This window comes from Cygnus atratus, chromosome 1 (assembly GCF_013377495.2).
Source record: "Cygnus atratus isolate AKBS03 ecotype Queensland, Australia chromosome 1, CAtr_DNAZoo_HiC_assembly, whole genome shotgun sequence".
NCBI lineage: Eukaryota > Metazoa > Chordata > Aves > Anseriformes > Anatidae > Cygnus > Cygnus atratus.
Genome location: NC_066362.1, coordinates 35,327,345 through 35,344,601, shown reverse-complemented (window position 1 = coordinate 35,344,601; position 17,257 = coordinate 35,327,345). Strand labels below are relative to the sequence as shown.

The window sequence follows — 17,257 nt, the reverse complement described above, 5'->3', positions numbered from 1 at the left end:
TTGCAGAAGTGAAAGCCGTTCAGCTGGCCTTAGATATTGCTGAACGAGAAAAGTGGCCAGTTCTCTATCTCTACACTGATTCATGGATGGTAGCAAATGCCCTGTGGGGGTGGTTACAGCAATGGAAGCAGAACAACTGGGAGCGCAGGGGCAAACCCATCTGGGCTGCTGCATTGTGGCAAGATATTGCTGCCCGGGTAGAGAACCTGGTTGTAAAGGTACGCCATGTAGATGCTCATGTGCCCAAGAATCGGGCTACTGAAGAACATCAAAACAACCAGCAGGTGGATCAGGCTGCTAAGATTGAAGTGGCTCAGGTGGACCTGGACTGGCAACATAAAGGTGAATTATTTATAGCCCGATGGGCCCATGACACCTCAGGCCATCAAGGTAGAGATGCAACATACAGATGGACTCGTGATCGAGGGATGGACCTGACCATGGACACTATAGCACAGGTTATTCATGATTGTGAAACATGTGCTGCAATCAAGCAAGCCAAACGGTCAAAGCCTCTTTGGTATGGAGGACGATGGCTGAAATACAAATATGGAGAGGCCTGGCAGATTGATTACATCACACTCCCTCAAACCCGCAACGGCAAGCGCCACGTACTTACAATGGTGGAAGCAACCACCGGATGGCTGGAAACATATCCTGTGCCCCATGCCACCGCCCGGAACACTATCCTGGGCCTTGAAAAGCAAGTCCTGTGGCGACATGGCACCCCAGAAAGAATTGAGTCAGACAACGGGACTCATTTCCGAAACAACCTTATAGACACTTGGGCCAAAGAACATGGTATTGAGTGGGTGTATCACATCCCTTATCATGCACCAGCCTCCGGGAAAGTTGAATGATACAATGGACTGTTAAAGACTACACTGAAAGCAATGGGTGCTGGGACATTCAAAAATTGGGATACACATTTGGCAAAGGCCACCTGGTTAGTCAATACTAGAGGATCTGCCAACCGAGCTGGACCTGCACAATCAAACCTGTTATGCACTGTAGAAGGGGATAAAGTTCCTGCAGTGCACGTAAGAAACATGCTGGGTAAGACAGTCTGGGCTACTCCTGCCTCAGGAAAAGGCAAACCCATTCGTGGGATTGCTTTTGCCCAGGGACCTGGATGCACTTGGTGGGTAATGCAAAAGAATGGGGAGGTCCGGTGTGTACCTCAAGGGGACCTAATACTGGGTGAGAATAGCCCATGAGTTGAATTGTAGTATGTTAATTATTATATAACACTGTATGTCATCACTACCATGATTGCTATATATCATAGATGAAAATGGTGATTAATTAGAAGGTATTGGAAAGAGTGTAACCTGAGCATGACATAAATGGTATGGAACAAGGGGTGGATATCTGTCCTGGTTTCAGTTAGGACAGAGTTAATTTTCCTCCTAGTAGCTGGCAGGGTGCTATGTTTTGGATTAGGATGAGAAGAGCGCTGATAACATGCTGATGTTTTAATTGTTGCAGAGCAGTGCTTACACCAAGCCAAGGACTTTTCAGCTTCTCGCTCTGTCCTGCTAGCGAGCAGGCTAGGGATGCAGCAGGAGCTGGGAGGGGACAGACCCGGGACAGCTGACCCAAACTGGCCAAAGGGGTATTCCATACCATCTGACGTCATGCTGAACAATATATAGGGGTGGCTAGCCGGGGTGGGGGGGCCGGCTGCTCGGGGATAGGCTGGGCATCGGTCAACGGGTGGTGAGCAATTGCATTGTGCATCACTTGTTTCGTACACATTATTATTATTAACACTATTATTATTATTATTGTTATTATTTTTCCTGTCTTAATAAACTGTCTTTATCTCAACTCACAGACTTCACTTTCCCGTTTCTCTCCCCCATCCCAGAGAGGGAGGGGGGAGGGTGAGCGAACGGCTGTGTGGTGTTTGGCTGCCAGCCGGGCTAAACCACAACAGCAAGAAACATGGGAAACAATGAACGCAGCTACATAAATCGATTTTCCCAATACACCAATATAGTTGTATTATTTCTCAGTATTAATCCTATCCTGCTTCTTAATGGAGTCTTTTAATGTTAGTTTCCAAATACGGCAAGATATAATAACATATTTGTTTCCAAATAATAAGACAAGCTCATTTTATTCTAAAGTACATACCTGAATTGCTGAATTCATGAAACATGTATTCCCCAAGTTACTCAGGCCACATAGGCCTGGTTGTTCATTGTGTCTTCCTGGCTCTGAATAATCATAATTCTTATAACCAGTATATGATGGGAGACAATAGTTTGAATTTTTCACACTGTAAAAAAACAAGACATCTTTTAAAAATGTAAACATGTACTCTCTATAGTACTTCCACACATACAAGTACATTAAATGATGACAAATTTTAAAGCAACTTCTGTGAAAAAGAAAGGATTTAAAAAAAATGTTTAATGTTGGTAATTACATTAATTTCAGTTTAAAAGTCACCTCTGCAAACAACCAAAATCTAATGTACTGCAATAACTGCAATTATTACATCCCTACCCCTTTTTGATTGGAGCAGCTTCACAGCTTACTCTTTTCTTCGTTGCTCCATCAAATTTAACACACTCAGACTTTAGACACCACCAGCAGCAATCAATCATTTATGTCTCTTTTGCATCCTGCTACTGCAAGAGAGCGAGGACAGTGGGAATGTGAATGCAGAGTTACAGGTGAGAGCTGAGATTTCCAAGGCCACTGTGGCATAGCTGCCTCACTGCATCAGGCATTCTATTTATAGCTTCCATGCTAGGGCTACACAATCCAGCATGCAAATGCCGGAAAGCCTTTAGAGGTAAAAGAATGCACAAAGTGCCTTGTAACAATTTCCTTATCAATCTCTGTGACACATCTACTTGGAAAACCTGGACTGAAATAGATAAAATAACAAGATTCAAAGCAATTTGCTTCCAGGTGAAATCATGCAAATACTAAATACAGAAGAACCCCCCAAGAAGTAAAGTAAACATATTGGAGAACACTAGAAAAGCAGAAGAATCTTGTAAGAGGATGCTCTGCAATATCACAGATGTTTAAAACAAGCAAACAGAAAGGTTAAACTCTTCCTTAAACAATTTCAGGCACTGACCATACTTAAATCTGCTTGATAGCTTTGGCTAAAGTTTGAGAGCATTTCTGCAGTCACTGAGCATTGTTCACATTAGAAGAAATGCGAAAAAAATCTGAAAGCTAACTGTTAAGGATGACAGGGAAAAATACACAGTGAAAATAAACAATCATGATAAATGATTGAGATTTATAATTTCAGAAGTCTGAGGATGCAGCAGTGTCCCTTGGTATATACTCCAGCCATTATTCCTCTCAATAGTGTAACACACTTTACATCCACCTGCATTCCAGCTGTCCTCACAGTGGATAATTACTCACTTTTCACAAATAAGAGTTGTTTTGTTTTAATCACAAGATTTATTGAAAATTTCAAACAGAAGGGGAAGAAATTTGCCCCATATTTTGATGGCCTCACAAATCTGTGTAGTTTATAGCTCTACCATCCTTAGAGACATTGCTCTCAAACTTTTACATCTGACTGTTTTTATTTAATAGTTAACTTTTTAATCCGTAGGTATCCATACCTCCCTTTTCAATACTTAAACATTTTCTCCACTCTCTGTCTTGCCCCAAAATTGGCTAAATGGCATTTTGTTTACTGGCCATCCTCCATGCAAAACCCCTGTAAAGCTAGTTCTGCCCGTTCAATTTAACATTAACTTCTATCCTTCTGACCTAGTTTAGAGAAGATATTTTCTGAACTCCAGGGCCCCCTTACCCTTTTCAAGCTTGTTTCTGTGGTCAGCCCTCCCCCATCGTTCAACCTGGGTTCATCCAGGGAAAAGAGACCTTCTGTCTCCCCTTGGTAACTGCAGCCCAACTACTGCAACCAACCCCAGCTCTCTTAAGCTGGCAGCCTCAGTTCCCCCAGGAAGAAAAAGCACAGTCTGGTCACTGGTGCAAAGGAACGCGCTCCTCACAAACTGCACACATACAGGGTACGCGGTAAGCCTCTACTCTCATCCCTGCTTGCTTGCTACTGCTTTCCGCATATGACTCAAAGAGCATGCATTTCACATGGTTATCAGGAGAGACCTCTTTGGGAACTTTAGGAGCTTTATCGGTTTAGTAGGGATAATAAACATATATATTTTTTTTAAACTCTCCTTTTTTCTTCTCCACATCTCCCCCAACCCCCAACTTTAAGAACCATTACCTTAGGAGGGAACTAAAAAGCTATGAAATGCAACTGGTGTCTTTTGGCTATAGTGCATTCATGTGAAAGATTTCCTTAAATTAGCTGAGTAACATCATGATATTGTAATTCAAGATAACTGTAATGCAGACAGATCCCCAGTGTTGGTCTGCTGTAAGAAATATAAACTATCAGTGTTTACTTAAAATGGAAAGCCATGTCTATCTCATATTCTGTACTGGTCCACAGAAGTACATTTTAGGGTTTTAGAGAACATGGTTACCATATTCATCCCTTGAGTCAGGTGTATTCATTTACTTTTCTTCTCAGGGAACAAACAGAATCACAGAAAAATCATAGAAAAATTAAGGTTGGAAAAGACCTCCAAGATCATCTGGTCCAACCATCCCCCTACCACCAATGTCACCCACTAAACCATGTCCCTAAGCACCAGGTCCAACCTTTCCTTGAACACCCCCAGGGACGGTGACTTGACCATTTCCCTGGGCAACCCCTTCCAATGCCTGATCGCTCTTTCTGAGAAGAAATGTCTCCTAATTGTTTTAATTGTTGAAGAGTAGTGCTCTTTGTTCAATTCCTTGTTTTAATTGTTGAAGAGTAGGGGCATGACGTTTCCCTTTCTCCAGTCACCAGGGACATCGCTCGAATGCCAGGACTTTTCCACTATGATGGAGAGAGGCTTGGCAACTACATCAGCCAGTTCCCTCAGGACCCTGGGATTCATGTCATCAGATTCCATAGACTTGTACCTGTTTAGATTCATCAGGTGGTCTCGAACCTGCTCTTCACCTACAGTGGGTGGGACTTTGATCCCTCAGCCTCAATCTATGGGTTCAGGGAAATGAAAGACTTGGGAAGCCCATCTACCAGTGCAATGGAGGCAAAGAAGTTGCTGAGTACCTCAGCCTTCTCCATGTCCGTCGTTACCAATTACTCAGATACAGAAATTCACTCATAATATAAGAAATTAGCCACCCATAATTGCTTACACACTACTATTTTCACCCCTCAGTCTATTTTCATAAATGTTAAAGGCGCATGGTGGCCCTTGGGGACTCCTCCTGTCACCCCAGCGCAGGAGCCCGAAGGGAGCTGGGTCCTCTCTTGCACTCTTCCTTGAGGCTCTGTGCGGAAGGGATGCCACCTCTCGCACAAGGGCTGGGGGATGGGAAAGAAGCATTCACGCAACCCCTGAGAATCGGCAACACAGTTCTTTATTGCCGGGACATCTTGCAGGTAAACCTGCACAACATCCATGGTGTTTGGTGGCTCCAAGCTATTGCTTGGGATGGAGCCTGCGCAACGAGTAGGGAGCTCGCCGGGCACTCCTGCGATGCTGCTGGTGCGCTCTGATGGCAGAGAGTGAAGACATGCCAGGGTAGTCGCAGGTCTGATCTGGCCGAGGTGGATCCACTTCCATTGGTTCCTCCACATCTTTTGGTGGATCCATCTCCATGGGCTCCACGGTGTTTGGCACGAGGATAAGCCAGTCCTTGCCCGGGACTGCCCAAACAGGATGCCTTGCATCTGGAATGTTTTCAGGCCAGGGTGCCGAACCAGGGGGTCATCCAGATCCACGTCTAGATCCCATGCCACCATCCAGTTGATTTCCATGCATGGATTTGACACTGCCATCTGTTTTATGGCCATGGCTGGGTCCCGCACCATGTTCTGGATGATAGGTACGCCTGTGCTCCACACAGCTGTCCAGCTGACACTCCTGCCTTCGCTCCACACCATCACTGCGCCGATGGTTAGGCCCAGGCCCCCTGTTGCGGTATGACTGAGGGGGCGGCCTGTTCCCTGCGTCATTGCGGTGCCAGTGGTACCGCCTGTAAGTGTCTGTGGGCTGCGCGCCAGAGGTCCCCTGAGCACTGGTGTCAGTTGTGCTGCAGGCGCTATCCCTCTGCCCACGACACTTCTCGTTAGCTGCCTTCCTGCTCGGTGCTTCCTTGGACTGCATCGCTGTCCTCTCACACCGAGGAGGCTGCCGCTCGCCTTACTGCTTCTGGTCGTCTTTCCGCCACACAAGCTGGCTGCCAGAGGGCCCAGAAGCTCAGCGAATGGTGGGCCACCTGCAGCGGTCCTGTTTTATAGGGCCCGGAGCAAAGGTGGGGCAGTGGTGGCCACTGTGACCTCAGCAAGCCTCTGTGATGGAGTGGCCCATGCGTGGCCAAAGGCGGCTGTGTTGGGAGTGGCCTGGAAGATGCTCTCACGTGGAAGAAGAAGGAGGGTTGGGGGAACTGAGGGCCCCTTTTCTGGGGCTGGCTCCCCCGGGCCATTTGACTTGCCAAAGAGAAAGGCTGCCCCATGCAATCCTGCCTCAACCCATTTTTCTCCACATCTCCAAGGGTTAGAATCTCTCATTAACAAAAGAAAACACCACCAACAAGACCAAAAGAGACCAATCCAAAAGGCTAAAGCAGTCAAAACTGAAGTACCCATCACGACTGTTAATAACTTGCGAAAGTTTTTACTTCACATTTGGAATGTGATGGTAAAATTCTGCAACACACACGTGGTGTGGGAAGAACAGAAATTACATTCAGAGTCTGAGTCTGGAAATTTGTGCCTGAACAGGGAAAAGCAAGGGATGTGTTTAATCAACAGGCTCAAGCATTCTCTTCTTACAAGAGAGAAAAGGACAGCACTTAATCTTGATAACTCCTTACAAATCACAAGTGAGGAATAAAGATAGGACATCAGCACTCCTCAAGAGGGAGAAGAAACATGAAATGGAGTTAGAATGAAACATGTCCTTTACACACACGCATGTACTGTGTATTGTAGAGTACAATGTGATGCACATCTAGTGATTTCCCTATCTGCACTCCCAGTTGGATAACTGGTATCTTATCTATGTGCCCTGCAGTACACCTTTTATAAATCATATGCTTGATCCACCAGGGGGGAGTTAGGAGCTTCAGCTGAGAGTAGGGTCCTCTGGTGGGAGTCGTTAGATACTCCTTACCCTCTTTGTAACACAACAGCATTGAAATAAGTAAGAGGAAGGAGAGTGAAGCACTAAAAGGGGAAACCTTTGTTTAAAAAGGCTTTCGCAAAGCCAGGAACAGCAGTCAGGGTGTCTGATCAGCAGCCTTGTGCCCCCAGTAGGAGAGACAAAGCAAGCAAGGTTCGTCTTGTGTCCTATAGCCTGCCAGGGCAACAAGAGCCACACTGAAACACCCAACTGGATTTCATTTTAAATGGGAGCAAAAGGGGCAGGATAATGAGGAACTAAAAAATTCTCTCCCTCCAACTGGACATCGGAGTGGGACTGAACTCATTCATCCTGGAGAGCACCCCCACCTTGATCAGACAAGAAACAAACCACCAGCACCCTTCTGGGGCTCTCCCCAGCCTTGGGGATCAGGAGCCAGACTTTTCGCCGGATTCACAGACATCACTGTGGTTTTCTATGAAGAGCTCATCCACCTGTCCTGCCACAGCTCCCAGCAGCGCCAAACACTTTCCCAAGCTGATACCAGGGCTGTCACCAGTGGGTGTGGAGGAATGAAGCCATCCAAGGACTAGGGCTTCTGGAAAAAGCTGTTGGCCCACCACCTTCATAACAGGCTTCACCAAGTGGAAATCAGTTCTGGGTCAATCAGAAAACAGGGATCAACACTTCGGTCATCGTAAAGCTTTTGCAGCCTTCAGGGAGATTCTTGAAATATTCATGCCCCATTCACATCAGACAAAGATCTTCCATCTTCCCTGCTAGCACCAGTTCCTGCATTGGACTAGCAAAGCTTGGAGGATGAGTGCAGGCAGCAGCTGTAGCAGAAACAGCACTGAAAATAAGGATAAAAGGGAGTGACCTGCAAATAGCAGGACTTTTATTCTGCCACCACAAATACTGGCATTCAAATGACCCTATCGATAGCACGTATGTTCTGGAAAGTCTTCCCAGCACAGGTTGAAGCTTAAAGGCCACAGGAACCCATTTGATTATTGCATGCAACCCTACAGTGTTAGACCATGAAATGCACCCCAGGTTTCCTGCATCAAACATTCACAGCTCATGACTGAGATGGAGCTCTTCTTCTCAAAAGGCACCCAAATCTTGATTAATAGTCCTTTAACTGGTGAATTAACTGTACTACCTGATTTAGGAATTAGTCTGACGATCATAATGGGCATCAATGGACTGTAGAGGATACCAGGAAGCCCATAAATCCCTTTTCTTCTTGAGTTAAATACTACATACATGCGGAAGCTTTCAGGTTTCAGTGATATTTCATCCAAACTCACCAAGCAAAATACAGTGCCTACTATATGCAGGAGACCAGGAGATTTCTCTTTATAGCTTTTAGAGTCTGTAAACTTCATTTTTTCTATAAGTTATTTTTGTTTAAACTGCATTGTGTTTCTTTTCATTCCTTCAAGACTGGACAAAAATACAGGATTAATAACAGCCATTAGTAAATGGCTAAGAATGGAAAACAAGATGAGAGGCAAGTCTACATAAACTATTCAAACAGAAATGCCCTAGAAAAAATAACTTCTCATAATGTGCCCCCACACCATCTTTTCCTGAAAAACCTTTAGAAAGCTGCCTGTAATGAAGGAAAGGAATAAATCACGGAAAAGCAAAGGGGTAGTACAAGAATGGGGGCAATCAAGTAAGGGTAAGAATGGAAAGAAAACACTGATGGCTCTTAAAAGAAATTGCTGCTCAAAAAACAAGGCAAGACCTGGAGGTGGGGAGAATCTTCAAACCCCTGAACAGCTAGCCAGAATTCTTGGGGTAGTGAAAATGGTAATACAATGTCATTCAGAAACCTACCTTTATCTTTAAATTTATAAATTTTGAGTTGAATGTCCAACAGTTGAAATTACTTTTATGTACAGCCTTTGTATCATGCCTTTAAACCTCCCAGAAAATTTCAGATTATGATACAGTAACGCAGAGAACCCATTGTATAGTTGGAGTTCTGTGAAGTGTGCCTTCAGTACAGAAAAGTTTGGAATAGCATCGCTAGCTTTGGAAATGACACAATTTGACAGTGCAGTGCTCCAAAAAGAATGCGAGCAGCAAGAATGAACTCAGAAGATGAAAAGTTTGGAATACTTACACAGCCCTATAATATTTCAACCATTTAAACATATTGCCAATGTGTTTTTGTGACCTATCACTTTAACAAATGCATAATTAGGTTCTATCAGTTTTTGGAGATGCAGCAGAAGTGCATGTCACTATGCAAATACTACGACTGTCTTTTATATTTTTCATGATCATCTGGAGAAAGATGATTAAGGTAGCATTCTCACCTATAGTTAAAAACACCACTTTCCCCATACTATTTGCTTGTGTGTCAGGTACAACAAGAAGAAAGTGTTTCTACAGACGATATGCAATTAATATTTATACATCCTTAAATTTATACTTCCCCACCTAGAATACTGCATACAGCTCTGAGGCCCCCAGCATTAGAAGGCCATGGACCTGTTGGAGAGAGTCCAGAGGAGGACCACAAAGATGATCAAAGGGCTGGAGCACATCTCCTGTGAGGACAGGCTGAGGGAGTTGGGGTTGTTCACAGCCTGGAGAAGGTTCCAGGGAGACCTTACAGTGGCCTTCCAGCACCTAAAGGCGGTCTGTGAGAAAGCTGGAGAGGGGCTCTATCAGGGAATGTAGTGATAGGACAAGGGGTAACAGCTTTAAACTAAAAGAGGATAGATTTCGATTAGATATTACGAAGAAATTCTTTACTATTGAGGGTGGTGAGGCTCTGGCACAGGTTGCCCAGAGAAGCTGTGGGTGCCCCATCCCTGGAGGTGCTCAAGGCCAGGCTGAATGGGGCTTTGGGCAACCTGGTCTGGTGGGAGGTGTCCCTGCCCATGGCAGGGGGTTGGGACTGAGTGGTCTTTAAGGTCCCTTCCAACCCAAACCATTCTTTGATTCCATGATCAGTAATTTAAAACAAAACAAAACAAACAAACAAAATCCAAAACTTTATGCTATATTCTACTTTATAGAAATGTATACCATACAAAGAAACATGATGCTTTTCAGTGTTAAGAAAATTTTATTAACAAGGCCACTCTATAATGACTGCAACAACAGACTTGTAAAGTACTATCATCTCTAACTATCGCTACACAACCTGCTGTTTGCTTTTTCTGCCTCACAGATCAGCTTTGTCAGCTGAAATTATCTTCAAAAACAAATGCTGGTATTTTCTTAGAGTCACTGTGTCTTATATCCATATAGAGGTGCCAATGGATCTTAGAAAGCCACAAATGCCTAATTTTGCTTTTGTACTGAATATGATGTGAAATGTAAAAGACAATAAAGGCATAAACATGAAAATAAATTCCGGGCAAAGCTGACCTAAGTAGTTTTTTAAGAAAGCAGTGAAAAGATGATAGCATAAATTAAAGAAAAAGTACTTTCTTAGAAAAGGAGGTATTTGGGAGAAGCGTAGAAAATAGGAGAAAACTCCTCTTAACCCAGAATTATGTAATTAAATACATGTACTTTTTGAAGACAAAAGTTCTTCATGTAACAGTACACAGTATATTGATGGATATGACTTCTCTTTTACCGACCTAGTCCATCTTGAATATACATTCTGACAGAAGTTCTGCTACAGATTTTCCTGTATTATATATTTTAGCAAATTGTAAATCTGTGGATTTTTTAAAAATATATTTTAAAAACTCATCATAAATAGATTATTGCATTATAAGGAAAAATACACGCTTCTGAATTGAGTATCTGCTTTACATAACTGTCAGATATACGGTGGTTTGAGTTACCATAGAAAAATGGCTGGTGTTTCGTAACACTATACAGCACACACACCTAATTTCTAATTTAAGTTTTCTGATGTTATACTTAAGGCACTTCAAATAAACAATACCTCATCAAATCTCAATTTTATATCACTTCCTTTTAAACATGCATTTCTGTTGAAAATCCTCAAATTGAAAAATAAAAACAAAACCACAACCAAAAACCACAACCACAGCTCCCATTTTGGCTTGAAAAGAAACCAAAAATTAAAATCAGCTAAAGCAAGTGGGGAAACTGTCTTTAAAAGCTGCAAGAGCTGGCAACAGGTTTCAAACCTGCTTCCTAGAAATAACTAAAGCATCACTACAAAGACGCTAAGTATAAATAAAGAAAAAAATGCTGACAATTTAAAATGGGACCTCACTAAGAAATAGTGACTGCTGAGCTTCACTTTTGGCATTACAACTGTCTTTCGCATATGCAATGGGGGAAAGAGATTAGTTCTCAGCTAGAGGCTCAGCTCAAGTCAAGTAATTTTTCAGACAACAATAGATACTGTACACTTTTTATTTACTACACACTCACAGAGTACAACAGACAGCAGTTAATTACATGGATTTCAGCTGAGACTTGGGGCTACTCACAATTGGTAGAAGCACAAGTGACACGTCACCCCTTATGAAAAATCACTTCTGATAAATGCAGTATTTAACTGGAAGATACTGTGTAAGATATTTAATATTTGTATCACCTTTTTAATACTTAACATCTTCATGTTTGATCACATAATGCGTGTTTGGAAAAGTATTTTCAATTTGAAGGAATGGTAAGAATAAGCCTCTTTAATTTCCCCCAGCTTACATTAGAGATGGATGCTTTCTGGCGTCAAGTATTTGAAAGATGCTCTATCAAGTATCTGTTAAAGTGAAATAATTCCATATTTTTCTATATTCACCAACTTTTTACAGTTGCCACATATAAAAAAAATTACACACTAAGTTGGCCACTGGAATATGAAAGCTCTTCTTTTAGATTTTTATCACAATCCTTATAAAATTTCTACTTTGTCACAAAGGAGAAAACCTTTAAAAGTGAGAAGTCTCTTTTGCTAAGCTTCTGTATATTGCAATACTTAAGCACATCAATTGCAAACAGATCTCTGAAGTCTCCTAGCACTAAGACACAGAATTTATGCTGCTGATAGTTAATCCATGGCTATAATTACTATGACAACCATTATAGCTAAAACAATTCAGCTGCCGTGGTCTCAAATCAGCGTGCGCTATCATACATGCTGCCATAATACCTTAGAATCAATAAATAAGGGAAAACCCAACAATCACAACTGCAAGCAGTTTATACTTTTTTGTTCCCCATTTAAAACTAGACAGTATAATAATGTATTTTTGGAAGGATAAAAATCTAAATAAAGTCTTTATATATTTTCTTACAGTGCTCAGCATTGTATTTAGCATCTGAGGGCTAAGAGTTACCAAACATTTTAACTGAGTTTTGTTTCCTGCTATCATGCTTTACAACACCTACACTGCAAAATAGCGACCAGTAACAATTCATAATCCAAATACTGTCCAAACAAATCAAAATTCTTAAGCTAGGTAACATGGAAATCTGTTTATATCACACTGGGGTGATTCAATTAAATAAAGTTTTTAAGATATATTTGCTTACTTTCTGTTGTTCATGTTGTTATAATTATTTGATAGAGATGGAGAGATCTTTGGTAAAGTTGAAAAATTGGATGCACCTGGGGACCTTTAAAAATATGAAAATGGTAAATTAGATAAAAATGCTGAGATATTAAAAACCTTGAAAGCAAGCTAACAAAAGAGCAATGCATATAAACAAGCATGGAAAAGAAATATATATATTTTTTTAAATGGGCAAAGCACTAAAAATACTCATGACACACATCTCTCAGAACCCATTTTTTAAAACTTAAAAAAGTTTCACAGTTTCATATCATGGTGAAGAAATAGTGCTATTAAAACAAAAAGCAAACAAAAAAATCACAGACCACTGTGCTAAAAAAAAATGCTTTCAGTTTACAGTAAGACAACAGATATTTTGATGTTCTACAACCTAGAATGTAAGTCTTCTAACATAAAAATTTTAGGGATTTTTCATTTAACCATAAATGGATGTTGAGATGTGACATCGAAATGCTTAAGACACATATTCCAAGGTTAGTTTAACAGCAGAATGGAACCATTTCATTAAATTTGCCCTATTAACATTGTTAAAAGAACTCCAGGATATTATGCAGAATATTAAGTAAGCCTTAAAACCCCTTTAGCCAAAAGTAGTATCATCAATGCTCATCCCTATTGGTTAAGTAATTTCTTCTTAACTATAAGAATACTGAATATTTCAATCATAAAAACCCCCTTAATTTAACAATTAAATGCAATACACAGCAACGTTGCTGACTTTTTCCGCTTGTTCTTTCCTTTTCTAGATCTTACAGAAAACTATGGAAAAGGTTCAATGTTTTTTAGGCATCTTCACACCCTTTTTTTTTTTTTTTTTTTGTGGGCCCTGTGCAACTCCAGCTGGGTTGGATAAAGCTCCAGCTGTCCTTGGAAAGCTTTGAAATACATCTCACAACATTAAGACAAGAAATTCTGCATGCTCAGGATATTTTAAGCACATTTGAAGCACTAAGCTCTGCAAGGAGATAGACATATTTACACAGGGAATTTTTCCAAGTACATTTTCACATTTATTTTAAACTTTTTATTAATAAACCTCTTCCAAAAGAAAAGCTGTATTACCACACAAAGAAAAATGTTACTTAAAAGCTTTCCTGTAGATTTCCATTATCAATCTAAATCCTTTGAGCATTATCTTCAAAGAAGTAAAATACACAGACTATGTCCACAAGATAAAAATCTGAAGTTAGTTTAGCCCTATTTGAATTCAAGACAAAAGTTAAATTATGCACATTCGTTATTTTAAAGAAGGTATTTGAACAGAGTCATTTTGAATGGAAACCTAAATTTTCAGAACAAATTTGAAGCTTTTTCTATAATTTAAGCCAAATTCTAATGCAATATTGTTTTAAAGTTCGAAACTTGATGCATAATAATTGTTGTCTAATGGTTCAAAGAAACCAGAATAAATTACACAAATAAAAATCTGGTTTCCAGCCAAAAACTAAAAATAATTTGGTTCTTAGAGAAAATGACAGTTGTTTTACTCCTTGCTGTGATGCTCTGCCAGTATGATAAAATATCTAGTTAAAACTCAGCATTTGCTATCAAATATGAAGTGATGACATGTAAAACAGTAAGAGATTCCTACAACCCTGAGGTGTGCAGCCTTTCTATTTGCTTACAGCTGCTTATGTTGCTAAATCCTATGCACAAAGATGAGTGGAATTAATTCATAGCTCTTCAGAGCTTCTAATATATTTCAATGCTTGTCGGAAAACTTGTTAACAATATTGGCAGAAGTCCCCCCAGTCACTAAAAGGAAGATGAAAACAAGAATAACAAAAAACCCTGAAAGGACAATAAGCACTAAAGCTGAAAGTACTGCCCTACCTTCCGTTCCTTAACACTGTATAAAAAGAATGACAAAAGTATCCATCAGAAAAATAAAAATAAACAAATTGCAACAACTTAGGAATTTCCTAAGCAAAAATGAGCCATCGAGCATACAACAAAAATTCAACTCTGTTTTAAATACAAGGTTCTAAGACAAAGTATATATTCTTTTAGGAGTATGCTAAATTCAATATGTATTAGTGTTACTGTGGCATTCAACCAGCACCAAAGATGTCTAAACAACATATATGAGCCAGAACATAAAATGGTAAGCAAAGATGGAAGGGGAAAAAAAATGTTTCCTCTTAAGTTCAGCATTTCTCAACTGTATACTTAGTAATCTGTGTTTCTGGTAAAAATAAAAGTTTAACTCCAAATATACTAGATTAAATGATTAAAGTTAGTGCAATATCTCTTTCCTGCATTTAGATATAAAATAAACCCTAGATTTTCTGTGACTGAAGTGGCATTATTTGCATTATTGCACTATCTGTGCTTATTGAGCGCTTTTTGACATCAGAAGATAGATGTTATGTATATGATAAAAATATTTGTAATATAAAGCAAGAAATAAAGCAAGAGCTCCACAGTAATTTTCAAATCTCTAAATATTTCAATGTTTGATGTAAAACTCATTCCATCAGATTAACTACCCACATGTATTTAACCTTTGCTTCAACAGTGGTATATGCTTTACTTTCTTGTAATCAACTATACAAAAATTGGACTTATTGTTATTGAGTCTAAAAGAATTCTGTATAATTTTCTTATCTGTGTCATTGCTAGTTAAATTATATTATGAAAATTGAATGTGATCAACGAATACTTAATTTTACTCTGAAGTTTAAAGGATAAGTTAATATGTTACAAGTTGTATGGACTTCTTAAAAGCATGCATCATGGTTCAAGCCACCATCTTGGAATTGATTTTGATCTTATTATAGGACACAATTACAAAGAGATAGTTGAAACAAGAAGTATTTTGGTCTTTTTTTTTCACTCAACTTCACCCTACTGCAAGAAAAAATCAGCATTAACGAGTTCTTTCAGCATTCTCTCTCGTAAAACAGAAAAAAATAAGAAGAAATATGACAATATTTATCATCCCTATCTCAAAACTTTGTAGATATCTATTTAACATAGTAACATAGCCAACAATTGAACTCAAAATTGTAGAAGAATGCTCTTTTATCCACTCTGGTGGGCAGCTAGACTATGCTTTCCAGACTACGCTCTCTTCCACGGCCAAGCTACCAGAAAGATTCTGAGTAGCAAAACCAGAGCAGTTCTTGCTCTGAATTTCTGTTCAGTATGCATAGATGACAACAGTTTTGGCTAGAATTCCTTGCCTAAAGCATTTCGGACTTATTGGCAGAGTACATTTTATGTTTAACACACCCTAATGTATTAGACTGTACCAGTGAAATGAAGCAAGTTCCCTGAAAAGCTGAAGACCTGTTCTCCAGTGCCTGCGTATCAGCTACAAAGCCATCTTAACTCCCACTGTTAATATGAACCATGACTTCAGTCTTCTAAAGGCATATTTTCAAGAAGCACTTCGCAAAGAACTTACTCTGTTCATTCATATTTACAAGCACATCTTTGCAGACATACACACGTGGCTCCTTGAAAACACATAATCAAGCAAGCAATAGAAGACCATCAAAATTAAAAAATGAAAGAGTTGAGAAAAAAAATAACCCAGGCACAGTGATCTCATTTACCAGTTATTCTGGAAAAAAAGAAAACATCAAGAGTGAGTGATCAAATCACAGTATTCCTGTAATAGCAGAGGCTCTGCAACACCTGAGGGGAACAAAGCCAGCCGGAGTGTACCTAGGGGACAGATCTGATGAAGAAAGAGGCAGAAGATACAGATACTATAAAGGTAGGAAAGAATAGCATGTGTACCTCATGTTCCTCTCCTCACAGACCCCCTGCAATCATAACCTATTCTTCACTAAAGCTTGGATTTCACAGAGACCCTTTCAGAGGTTTCTGAGTTTTGCACTGTGCCTGATTTCAACACATTTTAAAGTGATTTTTAAACCTTTGTAAGGCACAAGCATATATTGCTTCTTTAGATACTCTACTGTTGGTTAAAAACAGTAGGGCACTGCCTAGCAAACACACAAAATGCGTATGTTCTGCAGCAGAATGGTACGTGTTAGTAAACACAAGATTTTCCATACCACATTTGGCAGTAATTGTCTTTATTGCTAATAACTGAACCTCCTTTCACAAGGAAAATGCTGGAGTTACATAAAAACATACAGTCTGAGATCATAACTGTCAGTCTAGTAAGTATATAGGGGAAGACTGCTATGTATTATAATTTGAAACACAATTGTAATAGTCAAATTCTCCCTATAATAAAAAGCAATACCCTTTAAGAAAAAAACCTTTAGCAGCAACACAGAAAAATCTGATTGCCTCAAACCAAATCTACCAGCAGTGTTCTAAGTAACTGTAATTTTATTACGTTAGATCAAATTTCTGCACATAAATTCTAAGACAACATCCAGAAGAACGAGGTAAACTAGTGAACAACATGGAATTGTTTAGGCTTCAAAAGAGTTTTGTGCTGGGCTTGTCTTTCATTGGCTTATCATAAGAGCTGTCTTAATTAAATGGTATCACCACAAGTTATACCCTCTTTGCCCAGTTCATTTAAGTCAATAGACCAATTCAGAGCTGACACAACAACTAGAG

The 17,257-nt window shown here is 40.0% G+C and overlaps 1 protein-coding gene across 4 annotated transcripts in view; it reads right to left on the bottom strand.

Moving 5' to 3' along the window:
• Positions 1–17,257, bottom strand: part of USP15 (ubiquitin specific peptidase 15) — an 81,489-nt gene that overhangs the window by 27,253 nt on the left and 36,979 nt on the right. For 2 of the 4 annotated variants that reach the window (XM_035543981.2, XM_050711005.1), the window contains exons 7-8: positions 12,669–12,752; positions 2,140–2,284 (exon numbers count right to left, since the gene is read on the bottom strand). In XM_035543981.2, coding sequence (XP_035399874.1) covers positions 2,140–2,284; positions 12,669–12,752 — 229 coding nt within the window. Of the gene's footprint in view, positions 1–2,139; positions 2,285–10,198; positions 11,896–12,668; positions 12,753–17,257 lie in introns of those variants that run through there. The other 2 variants (XM_035543983.2, XM_035543982.2) reach the window with 2 other exon arrangements.